This window comes from Oncorhynchus masou, unplaced genomic scaffold (assembly GCF_036934945.1).
Source record: "Oncorhynchus masou masou isolate Uvic2021 unplaced genomic scaffold, UVic_Omas_1.1 unplaced_scaffold_3258, whole genome shotgun sequence".
NCBI classification, from domain to species: Eukaryota; Metazoa; Chordata; class Actinopteri; order Salmoniformes; family Salmonidae; genus Oncorhynchus; species Oncorhynchus masou.
In genome coordinates this window covers 14,810-37,618 of record NW_027016679.1, presented here as the reverse complement: position 1 = coordinate 37,618, position 22,809 = coordinate 14,810, and the positions used below count along the sequence as shown (strand labels likewise).

Sequence of the window (22,809 nt, the reverse complement as noted above, 5' to 3'; positions counted from 1 at the left end):
TGCAGACGTTTGTGAAAGGTGCATGAGTCATAAGAAGGGGGGGGGGTTCCTTCTCGTCTCTGGGTCCAGACCTCAAATGCCGGCCCAGAGGGTAACCAGCCATCCTGGCCCTGCTAAACCAGTGAGTGAGCAACACTTGATCCTGGGGGTGGCAGGGAGACCGTAATAAAACAACTACAAATACTGTGCCAGTAACAGAGAGGGGTGCTGATGGGTTGGGGAGGGGTGCTGATGGTGCCCACGGACCCCCACTCCTGTTGCCCAAACACCTCTGTACAACATAAACAGGTATGTGTTATATAGTGTAATCCTTCATGTCTAATTACCATAAATACAATTATAATCATATTCATAATCACAATCTAAATCAGGCCCACAGGTGCAATCATTATCATTATAACTTAATATTCAAGCTTGTTAAACTAAGTCACTCAGCTAGAATGCACATTGGTATGTCTTTCTACACGACAGGTTCTCTTTAGTGTGAGCAAAGAGATCATGTCCTGTCTGTCTTTCTCTGTAAACAGTCTCTTGTTTGACTCACTGGGATACATTCAGCTTTGGTGGAATAAGACAAATTCTCCCTTCTCTCTTCTCTTGCCCCCTGCTTTACAAGTACCAAGAAATCTGCCAGCCTCGCATCTCCCAGCCTGTTGAGTCCAAAGCCAAAAGAGAGGGTCCATGCTGCCTCATGCCCCCCACTCCTAACAGGCAGCCAAGGATCTCCTTGCCACATCACTCCTTGCCCACCACGGTGTTACACAGAAGAGTCTTGAGTTTTTTTTGTGGGTGTCATTAATAGAGAACACAAAGACTTAAGAGAACAAGTTTTATATGACAGATGAGACCTACCATGATTTTCAATGACATGTGTCCTGTGAGGGGTGGTAATGTGCTCAAGATGTGTTCTCATGGGCCTTGGGAGGTGTGTCATATCAGTACAGTCCTAAGATAGGTGAAGTGTGAGTGATGGGTGAGGCTCTGACTCACGATGGCGCTGATGCGTGGCCCATGCAGCTGTGCGTGCAGGATGGCGTCGTTGATGTGGTTCCTGATGCCCAGCAGGGCCAGCTCCAGATCGTGGCCCCCGGCCAGGGCCCCCGTCAGCTCCTGCAGCAGGGCCACATAGTGCCTCCAGGGCCCGTCTAGCTCCGAGAGCCCCACCAGGCAACCCCGCATTACGTTAAGACATAGTCCTCCACACGGCCGGATCAGGGTCAGGCCCCTGCAGTGGGGGCAGTACTGCATCCTCACCAGAGACCGCCCACACTCCCTGGCCAGCCCTGCCCGCTCTGTGGCGTTCAGTACCTCTGCCCCCATCATCAGCGCCCGGCTCAGTGCCCGCCCTGTGCTCAGAGCCCGGATCAGCCCCTCAGCCAGGGCACGAGGGTGGGGCCCAAACGGGTTGACATCCTGACGCGTCTTGCGCAGACACTCACTGTGCTCAGAGGAGTGCGGGGCCGAGGCCAGGCCAGGGTTGACAAGGCGCCGGTACACCAGTGGGAAGAGGTCGTCATAGAAGCGGTGCACGGAGTGCTCCATGGAGGTGTTGCCGTCTCCTCCCAGGAAGAGAGAGAGGACGGAGAAGAGGTCTGCCACCAGGGGGCGAGCCTCCTGGGAGAGGGGCTCATAGGCACTGTCAAACAGAGCACTGGTCAGGTTCAGAGTGAACGACAGAAGAGACTGGAACGTGTCTGCACAGCCAGAGAAAGAGAGAGGGGGAGAGAAAAAAAGACAGAAGAAGATGGAATGGTGAAAACACATTGTAAAAATGAAAAATCTTACAATGAGTATGTGTGTGTGTGTGTGTGTGTGTGTGTGTGTGTGTGTGTGTGTGTGTGTGTGTGTGTGTGTGTGTGTGTGTGTGTGTGTGTGTGTGTGTGTGTGTGTGTGTGTACATAACAGGACTTTAGAGGGGTGGGGAGGTTCTGGGTCCAGTGGGAACACTCCCCCCCGCCCCTGTTCTGATGTCAGTCTGATGGCATTCTGACAGATGGAAGAGAGACGGCAACTGGGACACTTCTACAGGCTAGACACACACACAAAACCCCTCTCATACAAGTCTAAAAAATTCCATTATATACTTAGAGTATACAAAACCCCCAACTCCCTCCCAACACAGTCACACAGAGTTCTCCCTAATGTCCCACGGGAGTAATATTACTCATCACAGCTGTTGTGTTTGAGATGCCTGCTATTGTTCCTGACTTATTGTCGGGAAGACATTCTGTGTGTTGGATGATGTGTTTTCTGTCTCTCTGTCTGTCTGTCTGTCTGTCTGTCTGTCTGTCTGTCTGTCTGTCTGTCTGTCTGTCTGTCTGTGTTAGTCCCTCTATATGTCTGGCTATCTACAGATGGAGAGGTGAACACAGCAGTGAATGAGGACTTATAGCCCCCTACTGTACATACCGAACCATTAACCAGGGATCTTGCCTTTGCTTTGTGATTATGGAAATTCAGTACAGTACACTGTCTAGCACAGGCTCTCCTGTCAATACAGACTGAGCTGTTTTAACTGGAGCCTACATTAATACTGCAATTAGTAACTAGGCTTATTCAGTAGATACATGCTTGGAAAAAATACATAGCCTACACATTTTGATTTTAAACATGGAGAAACAAATCAAGCTAGGATATCGTAAAAACACTTGATCTCTCAAACAACATTATTTTACTACAAAAGGTGAGTCAGTAGAAGGCCAGTCCACTACTTTAATCACTGCAATCTAGCAGACTTTCCAGCTTTAATCCAAAACAGACACAGAAATTAGAGAATTTCACAATCAACTCAATTAATGGAATCATTATTGGGGCTGTATAAGGAGATATGTACATAGGCAAACACCATGTACTTCCACAGCTTAGAAGGAACCATCCCGGTTCAACGACAGGCAGGCAGCCCACAGCTGAAACAGAAACCTACTGACTGACTGACTGGGTATTCTTGGCTGGAAGATCTGTCAGGGTTAAATTGAGAAAGCCTGGTACTATTCCTGCACCCTATGCTGAGCAATTGGTGTCTGTAATAACGCCCTGAAAATACCTTACCGTAAGTGTGTGATTTATTTTGTTTATTTTTTATTTAACCTTCATTCAACATAATACGTTTAAAAAGATGGCACAACCCAGCTTTGAAAAATGTGGTTACGGTCATGGTGATTCATGACAAGTGACTAATGTCCTTGAGGACTTCTTCCTCCTCCTTGTACCCCTATTTTTACAGTACTGTACCCTGCATCTCACAAACTTGTCCTTTGTCTCTGTGATACTGTAATTCTTGTTCTTTGTTGATATGAACCTGCAACCAGTCAAAATATATTGAGCAGTCAGTACTGTTAATAAATGGAAAGCACAATGTTCAGGGCCATACAATTTGTCCATTGTACAGCATATAGCCTACAATGCACTGTACTACAGTATCCATTCTCAGACGTTCTTCATTCTTCATTATTCTCCTTCCCACCTTCAACAACCTGTTTGCTCTCTGAACTGGCTTATATTGGTTGTGTCGCATCATTTGAAACAGGTTAAATCAATTTTGAGTGGTAAACTCTCCTTCCAGACTCATATCAAACATCTCCAATCGAAAATCAAATCAAGAGTCGGCTTTCTATTCCGCAACAAAGCCTCCTTCACTCACGCCGCCAAACTTACCCTAGTAAAACTGACTATCCTACCGATCCTCGACTTCGGCGATGTCATCTACAAAATTGCCTCCAACACTCTACTCAGCAAACTGGATGCAGTTTATCACAGTGCCATCCGTTTTGTCACTAAAGCACCTTATACCACCCACCACTGCGACTTGTATGCTCTAGTCGGCTGGCCCTCGCTACATATTCGTCGCCAGACCCACTGGCTCCAGGTCATCTACAAGTCCATGCTAGGTAAAGCTCCGCCTTATCTCAGTTCACTGGTCACGATGGCAACACCCATCCGTAGCACGCGCTCCAGCAGGTGTATCTCACTGATCATCCCTAAAGCCAACACCTCATTTGGCCGCCTTTCGTTCCAGTACTCTGCTGCCTGTGACTGGAACGAATTGCAAAATCCCTGAAGTTGGAGACTTTTATCTCCCTCACCAACTTCAAACATGTGCTATCTGAGCAGCTAACCGATCGCTGCAGCTGTACATAGTCTATTGGTAAATAGCCCACCCATTTTCACCTACCTCATCCCCACACTGTTTTTATTTATTTACTTTTCTGCTCTTTTGCACACCAGTATCTCTACCTGTACATGACCATCTGATCATTTATCACTCCAGTGCTAATCTGCAAAATTGTAATTATTCGCCTACCTCCTCATGCCTTTTGCACACAATGTATATAGACTCGCCTTTTTTTGTACTGTGTTATTGACTTGTTAATTGTTTACTCCATGTGTAACTCTGTGTTGTCTGTTCACACTGCTAAGCTTTATCTTGGCCAGGTCGCAGTTGCAAATGAGAACTTGTTCTCAACTAGCCTACCTGGTTAAATAAAGGTGAAATAAATAAAAGTGTTCAATCAATGACAAATGTTCTCTATTTGTATTTGATTGTTGCCACGTGTGTTTACCAGTATGGATGACATGTGCATTAGAGTGCAGAATGTGCTTTGAGAATGAGAATGTGTTTAGAGTTTTGCTGAAAAGTCTAAGTGAGATCTGCAAATTGTGTTTTACCATGTGAAATGGTTTAAGGTATTGACAACAGACTGCATAATTAGCTAAATGAGTCGAGGCAACTGAGAAATTTGTTCAGCCAATGGGTTTTTGTGTTTTAGCAATTGAGAAAAACTGTAATCCCTGTGTTTATCAGTGAAGCGTGATGTTCCCAGGCCAGGTATGTCATTAAAGAGACATGATCACAGATTATACAACCTTTTTTATGACCAGAGAGGACATACCATCTCCACCCCTAAGCCCCTGAGCACCCCACTACCTCTAATCAGACCATCGGTCATTACAGTTTCATAACCTTTTTTGACAACACTGATCAAAATGTAAAACGTCTGGCTGCATGTGTTCTTATCAGTCATACTGAAGCCTATTTTACGTTTCCTACATTTCACCAAGTCACATTCTCACATTTACTGGCTTGACTGCAAACTCGACAGCAGCACCCAAGCAAACCATTCTAGCACTGTGAAAAGGGTAACCTTCTCCTGTAAAGCATTTGACCCCAAACCCCTAATCCAGCTTCCCAGGATTTGGCGTTTAGAAAAGGGAGGGTGGAGGGGATGAGGGGGTGGAGGAGGGAGACCAACAGGTGGAACTGCAAGAAGTGGGGGGGGGGTTACGGAGAATGAATACTTGTCTGAATTAACAGATTGTACTGGCATGATGCCTCTGGCATTTAGATTTACACACACAAAAATGTTTGTTTGGTGTCATCATCAGCTCTGTTATTTAACTACTTAGAATGCACAAGTATGTACTCAAAGTACTCAAGTTCAACAAATACAATTAAATAGATGAAGTACGCTTAAAAGCAAACATTGTCAATGCAATACATTACTACTAATGGAGTTAGTAAAACTGTCTTGTCAGGAATGGGACGACCACTTCGACAGCTGCTATAATGCTGCGTTTGCCAGAAATGTCCCATTGAGTAACGAGCAATTGGAATGCAGGTGGGAAGCCAGGGGAAATGGTTTCTAATGTTCAAAAACTCCACAGAGAATTACATTCACTGATGGACTTTCACCCTCCCACACACATACTCATAGGAGAGAATGACACATTATACATACTCAGACATTAGGCACCTACACATCTCACACACTTATAGATATTTACAGTATGTGTCCCATCTATTAAACAAAGACACATCCACGCACGCTCACACAACACACACACACACACACCTTGGTTTTTCCAACCTTGTGGGGACCAAACAATTGAACCTAACCCTTTACCCCAGGGGCACAACATTCACTGGGGACGGTGGGACATGACCCTCCCACATTCTGAAATTGCCTTTGTTTGGTCCCGTATCAACATAAGTAAATTAATTTGGCTCGTTTTTTGCCAGTCGATGTACCATTAAAGCAAGCCAAAAGTTGGCTAACATCAGATATTATTTTGCCCCAATCACAGTCAGTATAGCAACGTAACATTATTGATCTGTCAGTTTCCCTTTTCACACTGACACGGTATAAACATATCTGCAGGCTTCACTGTCATGGTGCACAGTCAGTATACAACACTATGCTCATCATGTCTTAGCAGGACCAGATGGTGACACATTGTGTAGTATATTATAACAATCAGTGAATGGATACAAAGTTCCATCTTGATTTGATAGGTAGGCCAGAGTCTGGGATCTTGGAATAATGGTCATTTCAATTATTGAACCATTTATTATATTCTTGGATAATTGAATGTATAAATGTACAGCAAGGTATTTCTTTGTCATGTCTTATCTGAACAGGTTTCCACTGCTCCAGAGACCAATGGCTGCGAGCTTTACACCACTCCAGCCGACGCTTGGCATTGCGCATGGTGAACTTAGGCTTGTGTGCGGAAATCCATTTCATGAAGCTCCCGACGAACAGTTCTTTCGCTGAGGTTCGTTCCAGAGGCAGTTTGGAATTCGGTAGTGAGTGTTGCAACCGAGAACAAACGCACTTCAGCACTCAGCAGTTCCGTTCTGTGAGCTTGTGTGGCCTACCACTTCGCGGCTGAGCCGTTATTGCTCCTAGACGTTTCCACTTCACAATAACAACACTTACAGTTGACCAGGGCAGCTCTAGCAGGGCAGAAATTTGACGCACTGATTAGTTGGAAAGGTGGCATCCTATGACGGTGCCATGTTGAAAGTCATTAAGCTCTTCAGTAAGGCCATTCTACTGGCAATGTTTGTCTATGGAGATTGCATGGCTGTGTGCTCGATTTTATACACCTGTCAGCAATGGGTGTGGCTGAAATTGCCAAATCACTAATTTGAAGGGGTGTCCAAGTACTTTTGTATTTATAGTGTATGTTTGAATGCCCAGTCATGTTCATATGATCTCAGGCATACATTACTGCAGTTTAAGACTATCCACAGAATGTGCTATATGCCAGGAAAACTGAACATCATGCATATGTTATTCTCTTGTGAAGGCCGGCTGAATTCTGGAAAAGTGTATGTTGTTTTTTCTCTGCATGTCTACAGATTCCCCCTTCTCTCTGTTTATGTTTGCTTGGAAATGTGGATACTGGAGACTGTTTTCAGAAGAAACTGTGTAACCTAGCATTCATAGCGGCTAACAAATGCATTTCCATTCATTGGAAGGTTTATTTATTTATTTCACCTTTATTTAGCCAGGTCGGCCAGTTGAGAACAAGTTCTCATTTGCAACTGCGACCTGGCCAAGATAAAGCAAAGCAGTGCGACACAAACAACAACACAGAGTTCCACATAGATTAAACAAACATACAGTCAATAACACAATAGAAAAAAAAATCTATATACAGTGTGTGCAAATGAGGTAAGATTAGGGAGGTAAGGCAATAAATAGGCCATAGTGGCGAAGTAATTACAATTCAGCAATTAAACAAAGGAGTGATAGATGTGCAGAAGATGAATGTGCAAGTAGAGATACTGGGGTGCAAAGAGCAAAGACATACATAATAATAACAATATGGGAATGAGGTAGTTGGATGGGCTATTTACAGATGGGCTATGTACAGGTGCAGTGATCATCAGTGAGCTGCTCTGACAGCTGTTGCTTAAAGTTAGTGAGGGAGATATAAGTCTCCAGCTTCAGTAATTTTTGCAATTCATTCCAGTCATTGGCAGCAGAGAACTGGACCAGTGAAATATACCTGCTGGAGCACGTGCTACGGGTGGGTGCTGCTATGGTGACCAGTGAGCTGAGATAAGCGGGGCTTTACCTAGCAAAGACTTATAGACGACCTGGAGCCAGTGGGCTGGCGACAAATATGAAGCGCGGGCCAGCCAACGAGAACATACAGGTCGCAGTGGTGGGTAGTATATGGAGCTTTGGTGACAAAACGGATTGCGCTGTGATAGACTGCATCCAATTTGCCGAAGTCAAGGATCGGTAGGATAGTCAGTTTTACGAGGGTATGTTTAGCAGCATGAGTGAAGGATGCTTTGTTGGAAAGAGGAAGCCGGTTCTAGATTTAATTTTGGAATGATTAATTAGGTTGGTTATCCTTCCACAATATCACAATGAATGGCAGAAATGTCAAGTCATGTATCACTAGATTTTATATATTACAAGATTACAGGTATACTGTGCAATTCTCATAAGGTCTAGATGGCTTATATGGAAAACTGTATGACAAAAGGAGTCTATATTGAGAACATGCCCACGTCAGGGGAAATACCTATTGTGGGCAATCCCTAGCTGCTCGGTTGCTCAGTCCTGGCCCTGGGGGTCTGCCGTAATGTTGGCTGACACTCTGGGCTTGGCCTATCACACCTGAAACCAATCATGAATGTTTCACTAAGATCGTAAAGCTGAGTGGGGTGTGTTGGGTTGGGGCGCTGCAGTGCTGTGGACCCCTAGAGACAGGATGGGGTGGTCCAGCTATATTGTGTGCAAGTAAAAAAAGAGCTCTACAGTACTAGTAGGCCTATGATATGAATTACAGTGCCCTCTGTAATTATTGGGACAGTGAACCCTTTTTTACTTTTTGGGGCTTGGATTTGAAATCAAACAATGACTATGAAGTTCAAGTGCAGACTGTCAGCATTTCCCCCCTGGGTATTTTCATCCATATCAAGTGAACCGTTCAGCTGCATCTGAGTCTTCAATGACAGAACAGTGCCAATACCTCCTTCCTTAATGATGCACACAAGACAGTTGAGTGAGCAACACTAAGGAGTACCATGTCATGGGTTGGAAAAGATACAACTATTGCAGTTCAGTGGAATCTAATTTTCTACTGTCAATAAAACCAACTTGAGAAGACTTGCACCACCCTCCTACAATGTATAGGCAAATCCTCCATGCACAAAGCCAGCCACTGTCAGAGAATGTCCCACTCATGACCAGAATAGTCACAGTCTATGAGCATAGCCCAGGTTTAGTGGGCTGTGGTGTTTCCCAGGTTGATAGGAAGTATTTACTCAGACTGTGGGAAAAGGAAGAGCTGGAGAGCAGCTGCAGGCTGAGGACTGAGAGGAGACCCTAATGAAACATCCTGTACATACAGAGGGAGACCAGTAGGGACACTATGATTAGCCCTTTACCATTTACAGCTCATACGCATACCCTGACTGACTACTGTACTATTCTATTGTACAATTGGCCATACTAAACCCAAACCCTGTTTTTGAAATTGATGTTGTTGTTTTTTTTTTCATTTCCAACATCTCAACAACCCAGCTTTGGATAATTTGGTTAAATGGGATGAGTACACAGCCTAAAACTGAAATGGAGGTTCTGGAACATGGTACCAGGGTGTAGCAGGGGCACTGTCCTGTCCCCGGCAAGCCAGTCAAGCTGCTCTGGAGGGCCTCTCTCTCTAATATGTCTACTGCTGGCTCATATAACCTAGGAGCTGACTGGAATCAAAGGGACCCCGTAAGACACAGATGACTGGCATGCAGTCTACAGTTTCCAGGGCCAAATGTATCCCTGTGTGACCAGCTTGGACTCACGGCCACGGGTATATCCCATACTCTGACACCAGGGAACCTGGATATGTAGCAGACTGGAGACTGAAATCAGAGGTGCTACTCATATCATCCTAACGTCAAGAAACAATTCACTGACATATGAATGTTTAAAGGTTGTGAAATTGTGGTTGTTTTTTTTCCTGATTTACAGACACACAAAAACAGTATTTGAAATGTACTATGATACATTATTTGACCATGCAATATCTGCATTCTTGAGTGTTTCCAACAAGAGGGCTGGTTCAGACATTCCCGTGTGTGGGACACAAACCATTTCCATGGGGTGCCTCTGGGTGCCCTTTACACAGACAGATGACAACCTACAACTGTAGTCTCATGTCAGGACGGACTCCTCCTCAGTCTTCTCAGTTTCACCCACATGCGTTTCCAATTATGTGTGCAAATCAGTTCCACAAGAGCCTGTCATGAAGGTTAAGCCACGCTGCAACTACCAATATAGAGTTACAGAGAGAGTGACAGGCTTCCAATGACACACCAATGCAGGAACATATGTATACTGTATATTCACACAAACACACACATACACACAGCTCAGCAAATCCGGTGTGGGAACGACCGAGCTGTAAATGTGATACTGGTTCGCACCTCCAGGTTCCTGGACGGAAGCTGGAGATCTTAACCCTATGTGGGCCACAGACAGAGGAGAGGGTGGGAGGGGGGGGGGGGGGGGTTGGTGAGCGGTGACAAGAAGGTGTGCGATCCATAAGTCTCACTTTTCAAAACCAGGTGCACTGAATCAGGGATCTCCAACTCTTTTCCCTATGTGGACGTATCCTATCCTAGCAACGGCGTCCAAAACACAGGGGCATCGAGTGACAGGGCAGGGATTACTTAGGGATCATGTGATGAGCCCATGCTCATTTGTGATAGGGTCAGACCAGCAGCCTGGACAGGGGGTCATGCAGGTCATCAAGCACAATAACTGACTACTGAGTCCCAAGACTGCTATCCTGACTCCTGTCCTGGCCATGTCGTCCATTTATGCTATAGGCTCCTTAATGGGACAGATTGAAGGGGATATCCTAGGTCTCTGCAGTGCTGACCCCATATGCCTTGCCTGGTCCCCATTCCCACCCCCAACACCCACATTGGGCCAAGACACACCCTGGTCATAAGTTTGAGCTTGGCAGGTTCTAAATGGCAAGATCAGTGTCATGTCTCTGCACCGCCTGGCAGGGTTGTGTCAGTAAGTCTGTCCAATCTACTCTATCCTCTGAGGGTTTCAACAAGTAGTGCTTAGGTACTTGGGTAAATGTGTAGTCTTTGGTGGTGGGCATGGAGTGTAGGGATACAGACCGGTATAGGCCCTGCAACAGCCTAAAGCCTAAATTAACTCAAGCTTATTTAGGCTGCTGAATGGTCATTGGGTGTTATGGCGCATTCTGAGCCTAGTCAAAATGAGGTTCAGATGTAACTCATGAATCATTTGTTACCATTCGTGTCCATCACCTATTTCTCACAAGTAGGTGGCAGGACCTTAGATCTTTTCCCAGAGACGAATTTGTAAGAGGCTTCAGAGGAGAGATGAAATGAAGCAGATGTCAGGGGGACCAGAGGGTAGCGTTTAAAGAAGTACTCAGTAGAGAGGGAATACAGCAGTAAACAAAATGCTGCGAACATTATATACACATTAAGAAGTACAGCAAAAGGCTAATGATCACATCTGAAAGTGATACAGAATGACAGCAAAATATGCAAATCTTAACATTTTCGAGTGTACTTCCTCTGAACTCCAACTGCATCAGGTTTGAGGCACTTAAACACATTGTACACACAGCATACATCCACAGAAACAGACACAAAACAAAAATACATGTAAACACATATAAACACAAACACATACATGTAAACTGCTATGATAATGCTTTGAGTGAAATGTTTGTTGTAATGAGATGCCTTATTCTAGAAGCCAATTAGATCAGGTTACCTCAGCAAACCCACTGCTGAAAGCCCAGTGAGCAGTGACCCGGCAGGCATCCTCAGAGGACACTGTTCACATCACTCACTGACATCATCTGTCTTTCAGCAGAGATAAAAGGCCCAGAAAACCTCCCTTTCTGAGAAGCCAGGGACCAGCCACCCAGCTTGCCTGACGACTCAAACTGAATTATTCCGCTGCTCTATCATTCGCTACATACTTCAGTCTGAGACGCAATCATTGAAGTCGTTTGTGTTGACATCAAAATGAGGGACATTGTATAAAACAAAGTAATCAGCGATTAGATCTCTAACCAACCAGAATATTAATTTTATAAACGCCCAACCCATCGGTTTCTGGGAGCAATCAAACGATCTAGAATGTATTGCCATTCTAGAAATAGTAGGGAAGGTACTCAGATCCAGACTCATTGCGGAGCAGAAACTAACATCCATGGGCGGGCATAGAGCTTGGCAGGAGCAAGGAGTTTGGGTAGCCAGGCAACCGCCCAGCAGCCCTCTCTGTGAAAAGCAGAGCAGGATAACTCCACTATTCTTCCTTCCCATTCAGGACAGCTCGTTAGAGAGACAGATTGATTCAAATGTTAACACATCTCCAGGGATACTCAGTGAATGTAAACATTTTTCCCTCCCTGTCTTTCATTGGTTCAGAACAAGACCTGCTGTGTATTCTCTACTCTACATGGCTGAATAGAGAGAGAGAGAGAGAGAGAGAGAGAGAGAGAGAGAGAGAGAGAGAGAGAGAGAGCGTGACAGAGGCAGAGACAGACTTAGACAGATAGAGATACAGAGCGCAGTAGTCAAGTTATTAATTTCTCAATGTGAGGCCTGGCTAAATATTTGCTTTAAAAGCCAATATTGAACAGTACAAAACCAATATCAAATGCCACTGAAGTGGTTCTCAGTGAATCATGGCTCTCTCGGGATATCAGTGAATTCGTAACAACCTAACCATTAAGAGACTTCAATAGCAATTACATGTTTTGTTGAATATATTCTAACATCATCCCACGCCCCTCTCCTCGCCCTGTCCCACAGGCCCCCCATATCCTTACCCTGGAAGGCAGAGGAATGGCCCACAATGAGGTACTTGAGCTCAAAGCTGTAGGAACGGATGTTCTGGAGAGTCTCTCTGCGCACTGCTGCCTGGTAACTCTCCTCCATCTTGCGTGTGCAACATGACGGGCCTGGGTGCTTGCAGATCTGAAGCTCACCATCTGGGAAAGAAGAGGAAACATATTATAACAACAAACCTGACTAGAGAGGAAGAAGCGAAGCAAGAGGTTTTACTCCGCCCAAAATCTGTCCATAAAAACAAGCCCACATAGTGAGGAATTTCTGTATAGAGGTCAATGAGAGAGTGTGGAATTTGTTCAACAAAAAATGTAATTGCAATAGAAGTTTCTTAATAGTTAGGTTGTTACGAATTCACTGATATAAGTGGACGCAGGTGGCATTTCGGCAACTTTGAAAGAAATGTACTATATATCGGAGTTGTGATGTTGTCATAGAGATAGCATGGACATTGCCATTGAGGTCTTTCACCATTTTAAAGTAGTCAACTGGGTGGGGATTCCTATGAGTTGGGAACAATCAGCCAATGAAGAAGAAGAAAATGGACTACCTTAAAATGGAGATTGCACTGCCCATGCTGTCCCAGACGCTATAATGGCACAGATACAGAGATGAGTCCTCTATCTATCTCTATGGTCTGTTGGTCACATGAGTATCTGCCCTCTCATTGGCTAGAATGGTCCCACCTGATCTCGTCTCCTCCCGTCTGCCTCTCATCTATGAGGCAATGTATTTCCATTGTTAGAGCTGTCACTTGACTATCTTGTCAATATAACAGACAATCTTTAACATGACACACCTCAACTGAGGTGTCAATATGAAATACATAGCTCAAGTGTGCTAGAAGCTTTGGCCAAATGTGGTTAATAATACTTACTCAAATAGTTTAATAAATAAATAGTGAATAAATGGTTCCAACACATTATTTCTCTACATTTATTTCTGATGGGCATCTACACTGAGTGTACAAAACATTAAGAACACCTACTCTTTCCATGACATAGACTGACCAGGTGAATCCAGGTGAAAGCTATGATCGCTTATTGATGTCACTTGTTAAATCTGCTTCAATCAGTGTAGATGAAGGGGAGGAGAAAGTTTAAAGAAGGATTTTTAACCCTTGAGACAATTGAGACATGGATTGTGTATGTGTGCCATTCAGGGGGTGACTGGGCAAGGCAAAAGGTTTAAGTGTCTTTGAACAGGGTATGGTAGTAGGTGCCTGGTGCACCGGTTTGAGTTTGTCATGAACTTCAACGCTGCTGGGTTTTTCACGCTCAACAGTTTCCCATGTGTATCAAGAATGGTCCCTCACCCAAAGGACACCCAACCAACTTGACACAACTGTGGGAAGCATTGGAGTCAACATGGGCCAGAATCCCTGTGGAATGCTTTCGACACCTTGTAGAGTCCATACCCGGACGAATTGAGTCGCTTTGAAGGCAAAAAGGGATGCAACTCAATGTTAGGAAGGTGTTCCTAATGTTTTGTACACTCAGTGTATACTGTTTTCAAGTTCCCTTTCAGTTAACAAAGAGTCCCCTAATACAATCTCATTTGGATGAGGTCCAGGGTGACCCTGGCACACTTTAGCCACTCTAGCCGATGTCCTCGCTCACCTCCCCCCCCCCACCCCCCACCCCACCCCCTCACCCCCTCACCCCACCCCCCAAGCTGGCTCACCATCAGCTTGATCTCCCATATGAAACTAATACACCAGCATGTGAAAGTGGAGCCAGGAACGAGAGAGAGAGAGAGAAAGAGCTTCAGAAATAGACTTTGGCTATCTGGCCAGAACTGAATCAAAGTCCAAATAGCTCCAACAGGGCAGAGAGAGGAAGATGCAGAAGGAAACGGAGCGATGCAGCTGAGTTTAAGCTCACCAGAGTTAACATGCTTAAAAACTCAACCAGGCCTAAATCATTGGACGTGTCAATCATGACAGCATTGTGTGAACAAATCAATCATGTGACTGATGACAGCTAATGTAGACTTACATGCACTGGATGTTCTGTTGTTCAAGTATCAAAATGTTATCACAGTTGTGTGAAATAGCAATGTCTGTCTGGTCCTCGCAAGTATGGCTTTTCTCAGGCTCAGAAGCCCCCAATACAACCGCTGCATGTTCATATCACTTAAAAGTAAGTCTTAAACAGTAAACAGTAAATCTCACATGTCTTTCAATCCCACGTATGAGGACAGAATTGGAGGTAAGCTGAGCGATGAGGAGGACAGGACACAGTGTCATACACATTCACAGCAAGCTCCTGAGAGGGGGTTGAGAGGCAGTGAAAGTGTGAGGATTCATGATTACCATACTCGTCTCCTGTGTGAGGAATCTGACATTGACAAGATACTATAAACCAAGCTGAAGAACAGCTGATTGGGATCACGAGATGGGAAAAAGCAGGCCCCTTCCCAATCCCCACTACCACCACAACATGCCCTACACTACTGGGCATCGGCAGCACAGTGGTGAAAAACATCTTCCACAACCCACCCGTACATCCACTCCTCAATGTGATCACCCTCTAAATGAATACGAGCATCTCATTCTATTTTCTGTGCTTCCTCCACCTGCTAAACTTTCTAACCAACTTATGCAAACAATGTGTGTGACAGTTAATAAGGATGAGGGCAAACAGCAGTGAAGGGAAAGGGGCTCAGGGTGCTAATAGACAAAGCCCAGTGTCTCCTCAGCTGTTGGAGTCAGCCCCCATTTGCCCCAGAATGCATTGCTGTGGCTGGATTCAGTGTCTGTGACACTTTCCCCCAAGGACAAGATGTTATGCATGCACTGTACATTAAAATACCACAGTGCAAGTGATAGACACTGCAGAGGGACACAGGAACAGGGGGCTTATTAAGACTGAAATAAATAAAAAGGCACAGTGATCATACGATACCACACATGAATATACAGTGCATATACTGTGGAGCAAAAAAGTATTTAGTCAGCCACCAATTGTGCAAGTTCTCCCACTTAAAAAGATGAGAGACGTCTGTAATTTTCATCATAGGTACACTTCAACTATGACAGATAAAATGAGAAAAAAAATCCAGAAAATCCCATTGTAGGATTTTTAATGAATTTATTTGCACATTATGGTGGAAAATAAGTATTTGGTCACCTACAAACTAGCAAGAATTCTGGCTCTTACAGACCCGTAACTTCTTCTTTAAAAGGCTCCTCTGTCCTCCACTCGTTACCTGTATTAATGGCACCTGTTTGAACTTGTTATCAGTATAAAAGACACCTGTCCACAACCTCAAACAGTCACACTCCAAACTCCACTATGGCCAAGACCAAAGAGCTGTCAAAGGACACATGAAACAAAATTGTAGACCTGCACCAGGCTGGGAAGACTTAATCTGCAATAGGTAAGCAGCTTGGTTTGAAGAAATCAACTGTGGGAGCAATTATTAGGAAATGGAACACAAACAAGACAACTGATAATCTCCCTCGATCTGGGGCTCCACGCAAGATCTCACCCCGTGGGGTCAAAATGATCACAAGAACGGTGAGCAAAATCCCAGAACCACACGGGGGGACCTAGTGAATGACCTGCAGAGAGCTGGGACCAAAGTAACAAAGCATACCATCAGTAGCACACTACGCCGCCAGGGACTCAAATCCTGCAGTGCCAGACGTGTCCCCCTGCTTAAGCCAGTACATGTCCAGGCCCGTCTGAAGTTTGCTAGAGAGCATTTGGATGATCCAGAAGAAGATTGGGAGAATGTCATATGGTCAGATGAAACCAAAATAGAACGTTTTGGTAAAAACTCAACTCGTCGTGTTTGGAGGACAAAGAATGCTGAGTTGCATCCAAAGAACACCATACCTACTGTGAAGCATGGGGGTGGAAACATCATGCTTTGGGGCTTTTTTTCTGCAAAGGGACCAGGACGACTGATCCGTGTAAAGGAAAGAATGAATGGGGCCATGTATCGTGAGATTTAAGTGAAAACCTCCTTCCATCAGCAAGGGCATTGAAGATGAAACGTGGCTGGTTCTTTCAGCATGACAATGATCCCAAACACCCCGGCCGGGCAGCGAAGGAGTGACTTCGTAAGAAGCATTTCAAGGTCCTGGAGTGGCCTAGCCAGTCTCCAGATCTCAACCCCATAGAAAATCTTTGGAGGGAGTTGAAAGTCCATGTTGCCCAGCAACAGCCCCAAAACGTCACTGCTCTAGAGGAGATCTGCATGGAGGAATGGGCCAAAATATCAGCAACAGTGTGTGAAAACCTTGTGAAGGCTTACAGAAAACGTTTGACCTCTGTCATTGCCAACAAAGGGTATATAACAAAGTATTGAGATAAACTTTTGTTATTGACCAAATACTAATTTTCCACCATAATTTGCAAATAAATTCATGAAAAATCCTACAATGTGATTTTCGGGATTTTTTTTCTCATTTTGTCTGTCATAGTTGAAGTGTACCTATGATGAAAATGACAGGCCTCTCTCATCTTTTTAAGTGGGAGAACTTGTACAATTGGTGACTGACTAAATACCTTTTTGCCCCACTGTATAAAGTCTACAACCCCCCGAGGTTTTTTTTTTACATTTTATTTTGTTAATTGTATGTCAATGATCTACACAAAATACTATGTAAGTAGAAGAAAAACACATGAAAAATAAAACACAAATATACCTTGATTAGATAAGTATTCCCGCTCATGTGTAAATACATGTTAGAAACCCATTTGGCAGCAATTACAGCTGTGAGTCTTCTTGGGTAAGTCTTATAAGAGCTTTGCACATCTGTATTGTGCGATATTGGCTATTTATTATTTTTTTTAATTATTCAACCTCTGTTAAAAGTGTTAGGGATCATGGCAAGACAACCATTTTCAAGTCTTGCCATAGATTTTCAAGCATATTTAAGTCAATAATGTAACTTGGCCCCTCAGGAACACTCTTTCGGGTAAGCAACTCCAGTGTAGATGTTGCTTTGTGTTGTAGGTCATTGTCCTGCTGAAAGGTGAATTCCTCTCCAGTCTCTGGTGTAAAGCAGACTGAAGCAGGTGCTTAGCTGAATTTTGCCTGTGCTTAGCTCCATCCTGTTTCTTTTCATCCTGAAAAACTCCCCATGCTTGAAAGTAAAGATGTGTTGTGTTACAATTGCCCCAAACATAAGGATTTGCATTTTGACTAAACAGTATATTCCTTTGCATTGTTTTTTTGCAGTATTACTTTAGTGCCTTGCACATATTCTGTATATCTGTATTCTTCTTTTCACTCTGTCATTTAGGCCATTGAACTCTGTAGCTGTTTAAAATCACCAATGGCCTCATGAATTCATCTCTAATTAGTTTCCTTCCTGTCCTCAAGCTCAGTTCAGAAGGACGACTGCATCATTTTTGTGTCTGAGTGGTTTAATACATGATCCACAGTATAATTATTAACTTGACCATGCTTAAAGATACATTTTTATTTTTTAATTAGGCAAGTCAGATAAGAACAAATTCTTATTTTCAATGACAGCCTGGTCAAACCCTACCCCAGACAACACTGGGCCAATTGTGCGCTGCCCTATGGGACTCCCGGACACAGCCAGATGTAATACAGCCCAGGATTGAACGAGGGTCTGTAGGGCCTCTAGCACTAACATGCAGTGCCTAAGACCGTTGCACCACTCGGGAGCCTTAATATTCAATGTCTGATTTGCTATTGTTACCCATCTACCAATCACAGAGGCTTTTCGAGACAGAAGTTTTTTGTATTTGAATCTGTGCTTGAAATTCAATACCTGACTGAAGGACCTTACAGATGTTGCATGTACGGGGGACAGAGGAAGGGGTAGTCATGAAAAATAATTACTTCACACAGACTGAATCCATATAACTTATTGTTAAGCCAAATTTTACTTCTGAACTAATTTAGGCTTGCCTAAACAAAGGGAGTGAATACTTGCGCAATTACTATATTTTTGTTATTCAATTTTTATTACTTCGTAAAAATGTGTAGAATTTTCTTTTCACTTTGACATTATGGAATATTTTGTGTATTTTGAATATTTATTTTGAATATTTTTTTGACATTATGGAATAAATCAATGACAAAATATTTCAATGAAATCTATTTAAATCCCACTTTGTAACACATCAAAACATTTTAAAAGTTCAAGGAGGTGTAGACTTTCTATTAATGGTAGAAAAAGTACCCAATTGTCATACTTGAGTAAAAGTAAAGATACCTTAATAGAAAAGGACTCAAGTAAAAGTGAAAGTCACACAGTAAAATACTCAAAGTAAAAGTCTACAAGTATTTGGTTTTAAATTTACTTAAGTATCAACATTATTTCAAATTCCTTATATTAAGCAAACCAGAGGACCCAATTTTCTTTTTTTCTTGTATCTACATGTGCCACTGAGACAACATGAAATTGATATGCAAAACAACAAGTTTGTACCCCATAAAAGGCGAAGTATAAAGTATAGCCATGATGTTCGAGCAGGACAAGCAGTCTATTAAACCTAATGACCTGTATATGTACTGTAGATGATCACACACAACACGCAGCTCAGTTATTGTGGCCCCTGGGACTCGGGTCACTTGATCTGACCAATATAGATGAGGAGAGAGAGACAGAGAGAGAGACAAAGAGAATATTTGTGTGCATTTGTGTATTTATTTGGTTTTAATGGGATATTTGATTATGATACTATCTCCAAACTAAATTGCAAAATGGTTTTGACTCACACTTCATATTAAGGTATCCTTAAAAATATTTATGAAGGGGCTTCTAACTTTCAAGTTGTTTACAATCTGTTCAGTAGGTGTTTAGTTTATACAACTTTTTTCAATGTTATTGATTATGACACAGTTATGGCCATTGTATCCATATAATAAGCTCAGTATTTGAAAATTAAAAAAATAAAAGATTGGGACCCTTGGGACTCACATCCAGTTCTTGGAATTATGATTTATACACAAAGATAAAGCATTAACTATTAGGCCTACTTGCTAGGCAGTTTTGCTTGAATCTTTCTCTTGAATCTTTGCCACAGTTTTTGCTCATTTTGCCATCCATCACCTAACCTATAACATTTTCATTGGCATATCTCTGTCTGATGTAGCTGAAAAATATATTCGGATCAGGAGGATGACATGCATTAATGTGGAAAGGAAATATAATTTCAGTATCAGACAGAAAACTTGAGTAAGCTTGCAATGTATTTGTGCGAGTTTTGACAATGTGAACGATCCTATGAGCGCATTACTGCTGTCACTACCAATGAAGTAGCCTATACGTCATTGTTCACTATGTGTATTTGTCCTATTCACAGCACAGGGAACCATGTGTAAGCTTTAACATGAGTAAGAACTTCATTTTTTTTCTGAAAAATGAACAGGCTAAATGACACTTAACATTAATGTAAACAATTTGTACATTTCTATGATTTTGAGGTATCAATACCTTAAGGAAAAGAATGGAAAAGAAACGGGTGCACAGCACGCACAGGTGCACAAGCGGCGGGAATCTGGCTCCTGGACACAACATGTGTTAGGACCTGCTAGATCAAGTGCGCACTAACCTGTTCCAGGTGCCTCGGGGACCCATTTCAACGAGCCGATCTGGCGCAATTGGAAAGCCGTTTTAACCTCATGGCAACTGTGCGCTCCTGCACCAGAAGCTCCACATAGTACAACTGTTACCCAAATCAACCAAAAGTCAACGCGTTGGAGTATCCTTCGGAACATTGCACCATTTCAATCAGATAGACTATGAAGGTATCCTGGCAGTGGTATGGCCGTTTGTAAAAGTAGCCTAATAGGCTATTAAAGTAGCCAAATACAATCCCAAAACAAATTCGCTGTCCTTATCAACTGCATCGGTCTGTTCAAATTTCACATTCTTGGGTCTGTTCAATAGAGCGCCCGACGTTTACACTCTAAGTAGGCTATCACCTTAAAATCCGTGTGCTTCAGAAAGTGCAACACCGTTCTCTGGTAGGTTACAGCTGCGCACTCTCTCGCTCGCGCTCTCTCTCTGAATATCACACACACGTACACGTACACACCGTGCAAACCAACATACACTATTGAAATGCTCGGTCTGAAACATCACACACAAGACAGCAAAAAAAACATATTCGTTTCTTCAGAAAGTATTCACACCCCTTGACTTTTCACACTTTTTGTTGTGTTCCAGCCTGAATTTAAAATTGATTAGATTTTGTGTCACTGATCAACACCCATAATGTCAAAGTGAATTGTTTTCAGAAATTGTTACAAATGAAAAACAAATAAAAAGCTGAAATCTCGAGTCAATAAGAATTCAACTCCTTTGTTATGGCAAGCGTAAATAGAGTTAGGAGTAAAAATGTGCTTAGCAAATCACATAATAAATTGCATGGATTAACTCTGAGCGCAATAATGGTGTAAACATGATTTTTGAATGAATACCCAATCTCTGTACCCCACACGTACAATTAAATAAAGTTAAATACATATATATATATATTTTTATTAAACAAAATATCTGTAAGGTCCCTCAGTTGAGCAGTGAATTTCAAGCACAGATTCAACGACAAAGACGAGAAAGGTTTTCCAATGCCTCGAAAGAAGTGCACCTATTGGTAGATGGGTTAAAATAAAAAAGCAGACATTGAATATCCCTTTGAGTATGGGGAAGTTATTAATTACACTTTGGATGGTGTATCAATAATCCCAGTCACTACAAAGATACAAGAGTTCTTCCTAACTCAGTTAACGAAGAAGAAGGAAACCGCTCAGGGATTTCACCATGAAGCCAACGGTGATTTTAAAACAGTTACGGAGTTAAATGTCTGTGATAGGAGGAAACTGAGGATGCATCAATTACATTGTAGTTACTCCACAAATCTAACCTAAATGACAGACTGAAAAGAAGGAAGCCTGTACAGAATAAAAATATTCAAAAACATGCATCCTGTTTGTAATAAGGCACTAAAGTAATAATGGAAAACAATTATCAAAGAAATGTACTTTTTGTCCTATATACAAAGAATTATGTCTGGGACAAATCCAATACAACTCATCACTGAGTACAACTCTTTGTCACGAGTTCCGCCGAAGTCGGCCCCTCTCATTGTTCGGGCGACGTTCGGCTGTCGACGTCACCGGCTTTCTCGCCATCGCCGCTCCATTCTTCAATTATCCATTGGTTTTGTCTTGTTCCATTCACACCTCGTTTGCATTCCCCAATCACACTAATTGTATTTATTCCTCTGTTCCCCCCTCATGTCTTTGTGTGAAATTATGTGTGTGTTAGGTGTTGTACGCACTAGGCTAAGCGTTTGTTATGTTCTGTGTGTTTTCACGAAGCATATTTGTATTGCTAAACATTTATGTGTGACATTTGTGAGCTCTATACACTTTGCCTTGTTGGCTGGAGGAGGTTTTTGACGCAGCTGTGTCCATCTGTATATCTCTCCTACCGTAATAAAGTGTGTGCCTGTTCACAATTCTCTGCTCTCCTGCACCTGACTTCACCACCAGTATGCACACGCCTGACAATCTCTTCATATTTTCAACAATTGGTAGTGGCTGCATCATGTTATGGGTATGCTTGTCATCAGCAAGGACTATGGAGTTTTTTTAGGATGAAAATAAAAGGAATAAAGCTATGCACAGGCGAAGTCCTAGAGAAAAACCTGGTTCAGTCTGCTTTCCAACAGACATAAAAATACAAGTCCACCTTTCAGCAGGATGGTCAGCAGCTGGTCTCAAACAATGTGGAGGTCCTGGGCTGGCGTTTACACGTGGTCTGCGATTGTGAGGCCAGCTAGATGTACTGCCAAATTTTCTAAAATTACGTTGGAGGCGGCTTATGGTAGAGAAATTAACATTAAATTATCTGGCAATAGCTCTGCTGAACAGTCCTGCAGTCAGCATGCCAATTGCATGCTACCTCAAAACTTGAGAATTCGGTGGCATTGTGTTGTGTGGCAAAATTGCACATATTAAAGCGGCCTTTTGTTGTCCCAAGCACAAGGTGCGCCTGTGTAATGATCATGTTGTTTAATCAACTTCTTGATATGCCACACCTGTCAGCTATCTTGGAAAATGAGTTGCTCAATAACAGGGATGTAAACAAATGTGTGCTTTGAGAGAAATACTTTTTTAGAATTTTTGGAAAATATATGTAATCTTTAATTTCAGCTCAT

At 42.9% G+C, this 22,809-nt stretch overlaps 1 protein-coding gene across 1 annotated transcript; it reads right to left on the bottom strand.

Moving 5' to 3' along the window:
- Positions 1–930: 930 nt before the first annotated feature.
- Positions 931–20,598, bottom strand: LOC135539025 (glypican-5-like). The gene is made up of 3 exons (XM_064964911.1): positions 20,197–20,598; positions 12,634–12,795; positions 931–1,694 (listed from the first exon to the last, which is right to left on the bottom strand). The coding sequence occupies exons 1-3, from the start codon at positions 20,360–20,362 to the stop codon at positions 931–933; spliced, it is 1,092 nt and encodes a 363-aa protein (XP_064820983.1). The 5' UTR covers positions 20,363–20,598.
- Positions 20,599–22,809: the final 2,211 nt, after the last annotated feature.